A 14,934-nucleotide genomic window follows, 5' to 3' on the forward strand; every position below is an offset into this window, starting at 1 on the left:
CAGACAGACAGACAGACAGACAGACAGACAGACAGACAGACAGACAGACAGACAGACAGACAGACAGACAGACAGACAGACAGACAGACAGACAGACAGACAGACAGACAGGAAAGAATGCCCTTGTTCCCCCAAAACAAAGAAAATAGCACAGGCATATAAAAGGGAGGTGAGGAGGAGGGAAGAGATTGGAGCACGAGAAGAGCCTGTTCTGGCATCATAAAGATGGTCCGACCCACCATTTTGAGGGATATTTCTAAAAAACAAAAAGGGAGTAAGAGTTACTAGCAGAGTTCCATATGTTATTGTTAAGTGCCAATTCAAAACTGTAAATACACTTCTGATCTAAACCCCAGGAGGATGGGGAACTCATTGTGACAGGGACACATCTAGAGACTGCTGTTAATATTCTGTATGTGCTTGTGAAATATTTTGTGAAAAAATGGTACTATAGGAGGTTGATGGAAAATCACGCTTAAGAGGATTGGGAGCTGGGGACTTTCGGTACAGTTTCTAAAATGTCCAAACCGGCAAGTGCAGCTCAGGATTAGTTCTAATAATGATGAGGTTCTCTAAATGTGAAGCAGAAAGTGTCTGACTGCTTGCACAGCAAGGCATGTGGCTCTTTCATCCGAGGAATTCAAACAGACGTTCAGGTTTCTCTATCTAAAAGCAAACTCCCCTTTACTCTTCAAGGCTCAATGAATTATGTGTTTTTGTCAGAGACCACATTTTTTGTTTGGTCTGAATCTTGCTATTGGAATACTTTCATCCAGAATGGCTTCTTATCTATGGTTAAATTTGGCTAAACAGTGTCTTCAAACCATTACATTTTTCAACATTTATGAAACATTTGTCAAGGTTAGGTATTTCATATTACATTTGAGACAAGATACAAGGTAAGAAGTGCATACAGTACCATGAAAACATTCTGCAACAGCAAGGTCACATGACAATTGTTTTGTATTTTGAAATGATTTAGTATTAGCTATTGGTTCAGCTCAGAAGTGTTAAGAATGTTTTCTCTGTGTCATGTGATTCCAGAAATGAGTTCTTGTTTAAGATGTATTATCTACACTTGCTTTGAGGATTATCTTGAAACTATTTGTTTCAATAGGAGAGAAGCTGTCCACAACAGCATGGCTACACCTACTTGAAAACCAATTTACATACAGTATTTAAAAGATAGAGACATTATTTTCTTATATCTTATTTTATGATGGTGGAAGTTAAGATATAATGTAAACTTATATACAGTATGATAACAAGCTTTTGTAATGGCTGCAAGGGTACAGTCAGTGTATGCCACTGTGTGACCATCCGTTGCGAGCTCCTTTGTTTCTCCCTGCATGGTGGTGAAGCTTGAGGCCATGTTCAGCTCTGGAGCCTCTGAGCCCTGACACAGTGCTGCCTTCCTGTTATGACACTAACATGGGGTGAGTTTGTAAATTCACTCTGGAGTGGCTGCCTGCTGCCCAGAACTAGGCCAGGCAGACAGACATTCTTAATACCCAGTGAACACAGTAGCGTAAACCGTACAGGAAATGTCAGCTCCAGCTCGATGACTGAGTGACTCGGGTTTTCATCTGCTGCAGATCCAGGAACCTTTTTGGTTGCTTTGGTGAAGAAAGGGTGCCATAAGAGCTTGTCAGTGTTACCCACTCCGTCTGTAGTAGCCGTTAGGTAGCGATGTGTGAGATGTTACAGAAACTTGATAGCTGAACAATGTATTTTTTTAAATCTAAAGCCTCATTATCAGATGGGGCTGTCTGTGTGCATCACCCTGGTATATTTTGTGTGATGTTCATCAGTATTTTAAGGCATTCATGGTGCTTGTTTGTCCTGTGCACTATTCAGATCATGCAACAAGAGCAGCAGCGTTTTTGATAATTGAATATGCTTGTTTAGCATTTGGAATGTTCTTCCAACTGTTTTCATGTATCCAGCCTTGCCATTTCAACCAAAGCCACCCTTTGACAAAACAAAGATTTTATTGTATTATGCTTTACTTAATAAGAATCCACGGCTTGAAGGTAAAGCAACGACTTATTACGACAATGTATTCTTTTTCATGAAATGAATGCATATTATTGCTTTGAGTTAAGTCTTTGGTGTCATGTTTTCATGTCACTTTGATTGTATATACATGTAGGAACAGATGGCAGAGCAACTCAATTTAGAGGTCTAGTCAAATCTCAGATTATTCAAAGCGGACGTGTTGGGCAGAGTGTTTAATGTTTAAATGTCCTTAAAGACAACTTACTGACTTAAATTATGTAACTGAATCAAACATGTCATGAGCAAAAAACAACCAATAAATATGGACACACTTACATTGGCATCGCTCTGCTCTCTTATTTACTGTTCTGCACTCCTGTTTGCTGCATAGTATGTTTACATCGAATGAATGTCCTAAAATGGAAGCCATACTCCTGAGCGCACACCAATTTCACCTATAGGCAGTAAGGCATGCGAGTGAACTAAACAGTGTCACGACCAAGGTTATACTGAAGGTATTTACAGGCACTTTTGTTAAGGACCTCTGCTGTTGAAGTATGAGTTGCAGACCACTGAATAGAATACAATATGATTACAGCGGGTAATTGAGAGACCATCAAAGCTTTCAGTAAGCAGGTCGCATTCAAACGAGAGCGCCTTCTCTAAACACGTGTATTGGCTAAGGGACCAATGAATACATTAAAAGCTCTGAAAGATATCAAAAGCTGTGTGCTCAGGGTAATTGGTTGGGTGGAAAATTACTTCGGGAATGAATACCCCTAGGTCGCGTTTCAGAAAAATGCAAGCATCTGGCGTGAGTGTAGAGAGCTAATATGAGGAATTGTCGCAGCAGGATGATTTTTCCGTCCCTGCCTATACTGAGCGTCTACCAGCCACACTGGGTTTACCCCCCACTGAAAAACACAGCAGCAAACCCGCCAGCTTTCTGAATTATTCATTGAAAAAGCCAGCGTTATTCCCTCCCACATGACCATCACAGTGCAGTCTGTTTGGCTAGTTGGCTCACCCAGTCAGAGCCCATACTGACTGAGACAACAGATGTGGTTTGATTTATACTTTAGCATGGGATCCTCCACTTTGAGAGATTGGTCCGAATGATGGATGAACTTGACTGTGTATGAGTCTTCTGCTGACTGTGTATGAGTCTTCTGCTCATCCCTATTGACTTCAATGTGATAGTGTAGCTAAAGCTGTGTTTTTCCTGTGGGGGAGGCGTTTCACTGTCTGTTGAGAGCGTGAGGGGCCAGGGCTATTACAGGAGTCGTCATCACACTGCACAGTGGAACCAGCAGCTTCCATATTGCCTTGCTTTGCCCTGGTCCACTCCCATACAGCCACTTATGGAGATGGAGCTCTGATCCTGGCCTGAGGTGGATTCTGGGAGCTGCCTGCGTGTTTAGCCTGTTGATGCTGGAGGGAGTTGTGTTGTGGAGGGTGCTGTGGCCAGACAGGCAGAGATGAATCACACTTCTTTACCTCATGACTCTTACCATCACACACATGCTGCTCTGGGTACATGGGAAGGAGCAACGTTCTCTCTAATGTCTCTGTCTGCACAGTGGTTATATCAGAAATTCAAACAACCCCCACAGCGTCATTCATTTCAATCTGTTTTCAACATAAACTCCACGGTAGCTTCAAACCGAAGACAAGCGGTTGTATTATTTATTGCAAGTGGCAGCATTACTGAGCATGCGGCACATTGTACTAATTTAGTGCTCTGGCTGACCCAGATCTCCCGGCTGATCAGTTGATGATGTGGCCTAGCTAGCTAGCTAGCTTGTGCTTCTCTCTATCTATCTCTCACTGCTACTGTAGCTACTCTGCTCAGATTATCGCGGCTGTAGAGCCATGGAGAATTAAGCCTTTAAATAGTGTACTGCTTTAAGGTGACAGATTAGAAAATATGGGTTCAAGTAGCATCATTTTATCGGGAATTAACCAAATGTAAGAGAGGAATTCACTGGATTCAATTTTTGTTCCCTGCCCTGTTCGGAGCAGATTTGATTCAATTCCTTTTATGAATGGCTCAGGCGTGGGCTGGGCTGTCTGACTCCTCTTGATGGGCCAGATTGTGAGGAGTCTTGAGAGAAAATGGAAAGCACAAACCCACAAATCAAATTATACAGTACCACTAAAGTACTTTGGCATACAGTAGGGGATACTCATACTGTATCTGTGGAACTGACTCAATTTGATTTGCACTGCATGATATTTAGGCAATTACACCTCAAGTACAGATGGCATATCTTAATTAGACTATCCTGTTGTTGCAGGAATTTTCATGCACAGCAGGAATGGCAACTTGTACTGTATTCAAGGTTTACCATTTTTTATAAAGTTAGTACATTTCAGACTTGATTTGCCCTAATGAAAAATGTAGAAACCACTACAAAAAAATGGCTATTAATTATAATCCACATAACAATTCACATTTCCTTTTGCTGCAGGAGTATTTTCCTGCTGTGAGAAACTGGGTCAAATTAAGATACGGCATCTGGACTCTATTATTGTCTTATTTTTATTTCCTCTCAGGCCTGGGAATGGACTATGTATCCTGGGAGTCGTAAAGGCTGCTTGTGTGGTAAAGTTTCAGAAAAACAACCCATCTGCAATTTGGGAAGCACTCGATAGCAGAACATAAGGTTGCCTTCCTCGTAACTGTGGTAACAAAAGCAATGAAAACGTCAAGTATGATTATCCCTCTATTGCAGAAACAGCATTACCGCTGCTGTTTTAACCCCTCCAATATTAGTCCCTGTCTATAAGGACTGCTGTTACACAGGGGAAAATGGACATAAGAGGATTTGACGTGATCAACAGTCTTTATACCCACTGTTGTGCCTCAGAATTTGATAACTTTGTTGCTGGGTGGCATGACAATATGAAGTGCAGAATACAACCATTTAAGAAGGATCGCTGGGTCCCCCACGGGACGGTTGAGCTAACGTAGGCTAAGGTGATTTGTAGATCAGTCAGTCTGCAGTCGCCTGCAGTGTCGAACAAGCCCAATACCAAACCAATCAGGTGGTTGTTTGATGAAATGAAACTTCAGACGCCATTGATGACGTGCTGCTGAAGCCCTGCCCACAAATCTGACCCAGGCTCCAGGGTAGACTTGTTTACGCTGCTGTGCGTTTTTGTTGCCGTTTTTACTTTGCTACCTGACGGTTTTTACTTTTTCATTACCGTATATTTTTACTTTTTCCCTCACTCAACTTTTATTATTTTTTTCATTCAACTTTCTTACCCCGGAGGTTTTATCTGGACATGGTTCGTCAGGACTTCAAACAGCCGAAGCTAAGTAACATTAACATGATGCCTTCTAATTGCAGTCGTTGTACTCATAATATACAGGAGAACGATCGCCTTACGGCAAGGATAGCTGTGCTGCAAGCCCAGCTTCAGACGCAATCGTTAGGCAAGGGTCATTTCAGTGTAGGAAAGGATGAAACAGCGTCTGTGCCACCAGCAAGTACAGATAGTAACATTAGTATAAACCCCCTCGCACGGTCCCCGCAGCCGGACATCTTTCTCATGGTTTCTGGAGGGAAACGCTGTAGGAATGCTCAACCGGTGTCGCTTATTCAGCCGACAGAAACTTTCAACCGGTTCTCCCCGTTAAGCGAGTCGGAGTCGGAGGCCGAGACTTCTCTGGTCTCTGCTCCTCCCGTTGTGGGGTCTGAGACGCCGACGGCTCCCACCATTAGCTCTGACAAATTGAAAACCCTAGTCATTGGCGACTCCATTACCCGCAGTATTAGACTTAAAACTAATCATCCAGCGATCATACACTGTTTACCAGGGGGCAGGGCTACCGATGTTAAGGCTAATCTAAAGACGGTGCTGGCTAAAGCTAAAACTGGCGAGTGTAGAGAGTATAGAGATATTGTTATCCACGTCGGCACCAACGATGTTAGGATGAAACAGTCAGAGGTCACCAAGCGCAACATAGCTTCAGCATGTAAATCAGCTAGAAAGATGTGTCGGCATCGATTAATTGTCTCTGGCCCCCTCCCAGTTAGGGGGAGTGATGAGCTCTACAGCAGAGTCTCACAACTCAATCGCTGGATGAAAACTGTTTTCTGCCCCTCCCAAAAGATAGAATTTGTAGATAACTGGCCCTCTTTCTGGGATTCACCCACAAACAGGACCAAGCCTGGCCTGCTGAGGAGTGACGGACTCCATCCTAGCTGGAGGGGTGCTCTCATCTTATCTACGAACATAGACAGGGCTCTAACTCCTCTAGCTCCACAATGAAATAGGGTGCAGGCCAGGCAACAGGCTGTTAGCCAGCCTGCAAGCTTAGTGGAGTCTGCCACTAGCACAGTTAGCGTAGTCAGCTCAGCTTTCCCCATTGAGACCGTGTCTGTGCCTCGATCTAGGTTGGGCAAAATTAAAAATGGCGGTGTTCGCTTCAGTAATCTTACTAGTATAAAGACCTCCTCCATTCCTGCCATTATTGAAAGAGATTGTGATACTTCACATCTCAAAATTGGGTTACTTAATGTTAGATCCCTCACTTCCAAGGCAGTTATAGTCAATGAACTAATCACTGATCATAATCTTGATGTGATTGGCCTGACTGAAACATGGCTTAAGCCTGATGAATTTACTGTGCTAAATGAGGCCTCACCCCCTGGTTACACTAGTGACCATACCCCCCGTGCATCCGGCAAAGGCGGAGGTGTTGCTAACATTTACGATAGCAAATTTCAATTTACCAAAAAAAAAACAATGACGTTTTCGTCTTTTGAGCTTCTAGTCATGAAATCTATGCAGCCTACTCAATCACTTTTTATAGCTACTGTTTACAGGCCTCCTGGGCCATATGCAGTGTTCCTTACTGAGTTCCCTGAATTCCTATCGGATCTTGTAGTCATAGCAGATAATATTCTAATTTTTGGTGACTTTAACATTCACATGGAAAAGTCCACAGACCCACTCCAAAAGGCTTTCGGAGCCATCATCGACTCAGTGGGTTTTGTCCAACATGTCTCTGGACCTACTCACTGCCACAGTCATACTCTGGACCTAGTTTTGTCCCATGGAATAAATGTTGTGGATCTTAATGTTTTTCCTCATAATCCTGGATTATCGGACCACCATTTTATTGTGTTTACAATTGCAACAAATAATCTGCTCAGACCCCAACCAAGGAAGATTAAAAGTCGTGCTATAAATTCTCAGACAACCCAAAGATTCCTTGATGCCCTTCCAGACTCCCTCTGCCTACCCAAGGACGTCAGAGGACAAGAATCAGTTAACCACCTAACCGAGGAACTCAATTTAACCTTGCGCAATACCCTAGATGCAGTTGCACCCCTAAAAATTAAAAACATCTGTCATAAGAAACTAGCTCCCTGGTATACAGAAAATACACGAGCTCTGAAGCAAGCTTCCAGAAAATTGGAACGGAAATGGCGCCACACTAAACTGGAAGTCTTCCGACTAGCTTGGAAAGACAGTACCGTGCAGTATCGAAGAGCCCTCACTGCTGCACGATCATCCTATTTTTCCAACTTAATTGAGGAAAATAAGAACAATCCGAAATTTCTTTTTGACACTGTCGCAAAGCTAACTAAAAAGCAGCATTCGCAAATGGAGGATGGCTTTCACTTCAGCAGTAATAAATTTATGAACTTCTTTGAGGAAAAGATCATGATCATTAGAAAGCAAATTACAGACTCCTCTTTAAATCTGGGTATTCCTCCAGGGCTCCATTGTCCTGAGTCTGCACAACTCTGCCAGGACCTAGGATCAAGGGAGATACTAAAGTGTTTTAGTACTATATCTCTTGACATAATGATGAAAATAATCATGGCCTCCAAACCCTCAAGCTGCATACTGGACCCTATTCCAACTAAACTACTGAAAGAGCTGCTTCCTGTGCTTGGCCCTCCTATGTTGAACATAATAAACGGCTCTCTATCCACCGGATGTGTACCAAGCTCACTAAAAGTGGCAGTAATAAAGCCTCTCTTGAAAAAGCCGAATCTTGACCCAGAAATTATAAAAAACTATCGGCCTATATCGAATCTTCCATTCCTCTCAAACATTTTAGAAAAAGTTGTTGCGCAGCAACTCACTGCCTTCCTGAAGACAAACAATGTATACGAAACGCTTCAGTCTGGTTTTAGACCCCATCATAGCACTGAGACTGCACTTGTGAAGGTGGTAAATGACCTTTTAATGACGTCAGACCGAGGCTCTGCATCTGTCCTCATGCTCCTAGATCTTAGTGCCGCTTTTGATACCATCGATCACCACATTCTTTTGGAGAGATTGGAAACCCAAATTGGTCTACATGGACAAGTTCTGGCCTGGTTTATATCTTATCTGTCGGAAAGATATCAGTTTGTCTCTGTGAATGGTTCATCCTCTGACAAATCAATTGTAAATTTCGGTGTTCCTCAAGGTTCCGTTCTAGGACCACTATTGTTTTCACTATATATTTTACCTCTTGGGGATGTCATTCGAAAACATAATGTTAAATTTCACTGCTATGCGGACGACACACAGCTGTACATTTCAATGAAACATGGTGAAGCCCCAAAATTGCCCTCGCTAGAAGCCTGTGTTTCAGACATAAGGAAGTGGATGGCTGCAAATTTTCTACTTTTAAACTCGGACAAAACAGAGATGCTTGTCCTAGGTCCCAAGAAACAAAGAGATCTTCTGTTGAATCTGACAATTAATCTGGATGGTTGTACAGTCGTCTCAAATAAAACTGTGAAGGACCTCGGCGTTACTCTGGACCCTGATCTCTCTTTTGAAGAACATATCAAGACTGCATCAAGGACAGCTTTTTTCCATCTACGTAACATTGCAAAAATCAGAAACTTTCTGTCCAAAAATGACGCAGAAAAATTAATCCATGCTTTTGTTACTTCTAGGCTCGACTACTGCAATGCTCTACTTTCCGGCTACCCGGATAAAGCACTAAACAAACTTCAGTTAGTGCTAAATACGGCTGCTAGAATCCTGACTAGAACCAAAAAGTTTGATCATATTACTCCAGTGCTAGCCTCCCTACACTGGCTTCCTGTTAAGGCAAGGGCTGATTTCAAGGTTTTACTGCTAACCTACAAAGCATTACATGGGCTTGCTCCTACCTATCTTTCCGATTTGGTCCTGCCGTACATACCTACACGTACGCTACGGTCACAAGACGCAGGCCTCCTAATTGTCCCTAGAATTTCTAAGCAAACGGCTGGAGGTAGGGCTTTCTCCTATAGAGCTCAATTTTTATGGAATGGTCTGCCTACCCATGTGAGAGACGCAGACTCAGTCTCAACCTTTAAGTCTTTACTGAAGACTTATCTCTTCAGTAGGTCCTATGATTAAGTATAGTCTGGCCCAGGAGTGTGAAGGTGAACGGAAAGGCTGGAGCAACGAACCACCCTTGCTGTCTCTGCCTTGTCGGTTCCCCTCTTCCCACTGGGATTCTCTGCCTCTAACCCTTTTACAGGGGCTGAGTCACTGACTTACTGGTGTTCTTCCATGCCGTCCATGGGAGGGGTGCGTCACTTGAGTAGGTTGAGCCACTGACGTGGTCTTCCTGTCTGGGTTGGCGCCCCCCCCTTGGGTTGTGCCGTGGCGGAGTTCTTTGTGGGCTATACTCGGCCTTGTCTTCGGACGGTAAGTTGGTGGTTGTAGATATCCCTCTAGTGGTGTGGGGGCTGTGCTTTGGCATAGTGGGTGGGGTTATATCCTGCCTGTTTGGCCCTGTCCGGGGGTATCATCGGATGGGGCCACAGTGTCTTCTGATCCCTCCTGTCTCAGCCTCCAGTATTTATGCTGCAGTAGTTTATGTGTCGGGGGGCTAGGGTCAGTCTGTTACATCTGGAGTATTCTCTTGTCTTATCCGGTGTCCTGTGTGAATGTAAATATGCTCTCTCTAATTCTCTCTTTCTCTCTTTCTTTCTTTCTTTCTTTCTCTCGGAGGACCTGAGCCCTAGGACCATGCCTCAGGACTACCTGGCATGATGACTCATTGCTGTCCCCAGTCCACCTGGCCATGCTGCTGCTCCAGTTTCAACTGTTCTGCCTGCGGCTACGGAACCCTGACCTGTTCACCGGACGTGCTTGTTGCACCCTCGACAACTACTATGATTATTATTATTTGACCATGCTGGTCATTTACGAACATTTTAACATCTTGACCATGTTCTGTTATAATATCCACCCGGCACAGCCAGAAGAGGACTGGCCACCCCTCATTGCCTGGTTCCTCTCTAGGTTTCTTCCTAGGTTTTTGGCCTTTCTCAGGAGTTTTTCCTAGGGAGTTTTTCCCAGCCACCGTGCTTCTTTCACATGCATTGCTTGCTGTTTGGGGTTTTAGGCTGGGTTTCTGTACAGCACTTTGAGATTTCAGCTGATGTACGAAGGGCTATATAAATAAATTTGATTTGATTTGATTTGATTAATGCAATTAGCATGAGGTTGTAAGTAACAAGAACATTTCTCTTGCATTTCAAAGATGGTACAAAAAAAATAATAAAGAACGGTTGTTTTTTCCTTTGTATTATCTTTTACCAGATCTATTGTGTTATATTCTACTACATTCCTTTCACACTTCCATAGACTTCAAAGTGTTTCCTTTCAAATGGTACCAAGAATATGTATATCCTTGCTTCAGGGCCTGAGCTACAGGCAGTTAGATTTGGGTATGTCATTTTAGGTGAAAATTTAGGCTAATCCTTTAGAGGTTTTAAGCGGTTAACACAAAAATAAGTCTTCCATGACTAGAAGACATCTATACCTAAAATTGGAGGAAAGCCCATAACAAAATCAAACAGACTTATTTTTATTTTTTGACATGTTTACTCGATTTGTAACGCTAACATTGCATTGCCATGTGCAGTCCATGTTTTGCTAAATGTATACTCAAAAATGATCAAGGTTAACAACAAAAGAAGTCAAGAGCACATTGTTCTGAAAAAAAACAAAAAAACAATACATTCTTATAAATACTGCAACAATTGATAAATGCTTTTTTCTTTTTAAATCAGCTATCAGTTGTTTTATGCACCATGTACAACATACTTTAAATATATATTTTTGGGCATTGATTGATGTGTTGTTGCGTTGCTGTTTAAATAACGGTTTGAACTTTGTTAAAACTGCAACAACAAAAAAACTACAACTTAAGAACAGCATCTGTGCCATCATGTTGTGATCAATTACAAAACATACAGTAGCTACAGAAGGCAAACATAGTTTAGAAATAGTCTCAGAATCTAGCAATAGAGCATTGACAAGATAAATATCTATAAAAAGGAATAACCCAAAATAAAGTAGGTATTTTTGGCAAGACAATTAATCTGGGATGTAATTAGTCTTTGGGAACATATCTGATATTTAAGGCTGAGAGTTTGTTTCCTCCGTGCATGTTAGGAAACTCTTCTGTATTAATGAGATGTCTCAAATCAACAGAGCGTACACATCTCATAGTAAAGCTATCTATATCCATCCTTTACAGCTCAACTGATGTCTGACTGAGATATGATTAAAGCTAATATTTCAAGTCCTACGGTGCTCACCAGAGTGTAACTGAGACATAGAACCAGAGACAATAACTGCCAAATGTTTTGTCTTTTTTTAAATAACAGTCATGCATAATACACAGGAAATTACCAAAAATGAATTGTCCAAATGAACAAAACAACCCAAAATATATTTAGTTTGTGAATAATTTTCTTTAAAATGACATTGTTACAGCTAACATAATCAGCACAGAATCCGTGCTTATTAATCACGTATATCTGAGGTCTGTACTCTGTCAAGACATTCCACAATGTGCCATGGGCACTGTTGTAAATCAAGTAAACATCAGGTATTTAAACCTCATACTGTAGGGTTGTCTAGTCAACTTTGTTATACCTAGTGACTGGGAAGGTATGATGGTATGACCGAGCTCATAATGAAAGAGCAGTCAACCAACAAGTCCATTCTGCCACGAGTAAATACGTTTCTCTGACAAAAGAATAGAAAGGTAAGACATAGTTATAATTATAAAATATATAATTAGTGTAATCTGTTGTTGCATTGTAGATAAGTGTGGGGGACTCTGCCTCCATCAGTCAGATCCACAGAAAACAACACACAGACAGACAGCAGCATTTCCCCTGGTGGTACAGGAAATGGTGCACTGGAACTTCAAAGTCAAGCTTTTTTTCCTTTGGCCTACTTCACAATACTTTGTCGAGCTGTTGTTGCGGACTATGGCTGCATGTGCCACTGCAAAATGTATGGATAGATAGTACAACAGGCTGAGACAGCTACAGTCAAAACTAAGTAGAGTTTCTCGGCCTTCCCTCTCAGGCTTTCAATAGTCTAGGTACCAGTCTTTTTCGCTAACATTCCACTCCTTGCCACTCCTGTCATTTACCATGTCGGCAAATGACAGGAGTGGCAGGGATGGGAATGTAATAGCTGAATAGAGAAGGTAACCAGGCTTTCACAGTATGGGCTCTCAAGCCACCACTTACTGAGCATTCTTATTTTCCCTTCTACTGTTTAAAGGACATCTGATCTCAGGCCCAATAGTTTCTTTCACATGGTCTTGAAACAGTCTTTAGTTGAGTAAGACAACAATGGATACGCTGGACTTAGCACAGCAGCACCATTATCAGAATAAAGGCGCTCCTACTTGAACATGATTCAGCAGTAGGCTGCTGCGCATGACAGCAAGCGCCATGATAGTAACATGACAGCAATGATAAAGTCATCCACACCTATATATCACAGGATGACATCATAACATCATCTCACGAGAATCATTGTTAGTTGTAAAAAAAAGAAATGTGTGGACAGTCATTGACTTGACCTCTAGTGTTGCATTGTCAGTACACACACACACTCCTCAGGAGAGAGAGAGAGAGAGTAGAGGTTATTCTGGTTAACAACGGGAGCTCCCATGAGAAATGGTACCATACTCATCTTCCCACAATTCTTTACCAACATGCCAAGCAGCAAGATACAAGCTGATGCAGTTATTTACATGGAAGTAGCATATTAAACAAAAATGACAACATCACATCACCTTGCTTTAACAGTGTGTGTAATGAGTGATAAGGCAGTGTTCTTAAGCCATGTGTTTTATACAGATCTGTCCAGATGACTACAGTTAGTGTTACATACCTGTACCTTATCTAATAATATCTGACAAGGAGTAGAAACCTTTACTGTAGGTGAAAACTTCTTGTCATCTTTGGCAGGTGAACTAATTTGATGAATATTTTTTTAAATAAAATAATAATATTCTTTCTAAATACAGATATACTCAACTCTGTAATGTAAAATTCAGCCATTTTTAGGCAAATATAAATATTGATCCTCTTTCATGATCAGACTGTGATGCACTCAATTTCTAAAATTCTTATGAAGATCGTCACTGTTTATTTGATGCGCGACTATTACAATAGTCTTAAAATATGGCTTAGGATTTCCTGTTACAGCAATAATGGCAGGGTATGTCACACATCAACAGAAGCATACAGGCATGGACATGTTAGGAGAAAGTGAGCTATATTGTTAATTTGTTATTGTATAGCATGTTCAATTCGTTTCCTTAATAAAATAAAAACATGAAATAAAAACTAAACAAATTTTTTATCACAGTGCCATTGATAATGTATGACCCCAAAATCAATTTACAGATATGTTTTGTCATCCTGAACTTGTTGAATATTGTGATAAAAGTAACAAATGAAAAAATTATAACGTGAAGTAATCATTCAACAAATGAAAAACGGCAAGATGTTGATATTACATGTACATTATATACATTGAATTTGAGCTAAATTACAATTTCTATGCATATGTACATTGAATTTGATTGAAATTTACAGAAATGATCAAATCCATTCGCTTCCTAAGGAAATATATAGGCATAACTTACACTCCTTTTCTTATAAATAAATCTGCTGAAAAACATAGATCACAAAGGACTCAGCACTGAGCACTAGCAAAAGCGGCAAAGCCACAGGTAAAATAAAAGAGTTCAGGGACTTAAAAACTCATGGGAGCTCGACCGGTCATAGAAAAATAAATAATACTGTACTGTCCATCCATCCTTCCCCTTTAGTCCCTGATTGTCCTGGTTAAGGCTGCCGTTCAGACTGACTAGAGGGAGCAGCATGGAGGTGAGGAGCTAGTCTACTGCCCCGCTGCTCTGGCTTTCTGCTGCTGCGCCTGCTGTAACATCATGGACCGCATGGCTGGGCTCATCGACACAGGGGTCATACCAGGGGTGGAAGGTCGCAAAGGGTAGTGGGCATTCTTTCCAACCATTAAAACACACTGCAAGACTTTCTGACCTGTAAGATACAGTGTGGAAATAAGGAATCAATTAAGGATTTTTTATAAAGGAGCATTTTTGCATGTTTATGACAGTAAGAAAAAGTTAAGACAGAAATTCATCTTACCTGGCTTCTTCTTGTCCATGGCATTCTCGTCAGTCTGAGATTCTTCTGATGAGGGCAGGGAACACAGGGAATGAGAGATAGACATGTATGAGAGGGAGAGAGGAGAAAGACTCCTGGTACCCAATGTATATATTATCCTTATATAAAAACACAATGTGATGGCTCTCTCTAGATTTCCTCTATCCAGGGTTCCCGAGTGGCGCAGCGGTCTTAAGCACTGCATCTCAGTGCTAGAGGTGTCACTTCAGACCCTGGTATGATTCTAGGCTGTATCACAACTGGCCGTGATTGGGAGTCCCATAGGGCAGTGCACAACTGGCCCGGCGCCGTCCGGGTTAGGGTTTGGCCGGGGTAGGCCGTTATTGTAAATAAGAATTTGTTCTTAACCGACTTGCCTAGTTAAATATAGGTTAAATAAAAGTAAAATGTATAAATAAATTACCAGAGGATATGAAGGGAGTTTCAGAGCAGACCCTTCTCTAGC

The 14,934-nt window shown here is 41.7% G+C and overlaps 1 protein-coding gene across 9 annotated transcripts in view; it reads right to left on the reverse strand.

Moving 5' to 3' along the window:
• Window positions 1-10,812: 10,812 nt before the first annotated feature.
• LOC115174858 (titin) overlaps window positions 10,813-14,934 on the reverse strand; it is a 78,580-nt gene continuing 74,458 nt past the window's right edge. For all 9 annotated transcript variants that reach the window (XM_029733809.1, XM_029733808.1, XM_029733810.1 and 6 more), the window contains 2 exons: window positions 14,451-14,495; window positions 10,813-14,342 (listed from right to left, as the gene is read on the reverse strand). In XM_029733809.1, the coding sequence (XP_029589669.1) occupies window positions 14,182-14,342; window positions 14,451-14,495 (206 nt within the window). In that variant the 3' untranslated portion in view covers window positions 10,813-14,181. The remainder of the gene's footprint in view (window positions 14,343-14,450; window positions 14,496-14,934) is intronic.

The sequence above is a fragment of the Salmo trutta genome, chromosome 35 (genome assembly GCF_901001165.1).
Source record: "Salmo trutta chromosome 35, fSalTru1.1, whole genome shotgun sequence".
In the NCBI taxonomy this organism is placed as follows: Eukaryota; Metazoa; Chordata; class Actinopteri; order Salmoniformes; family Salmonidae; genus Salmo; species Salmo trutta.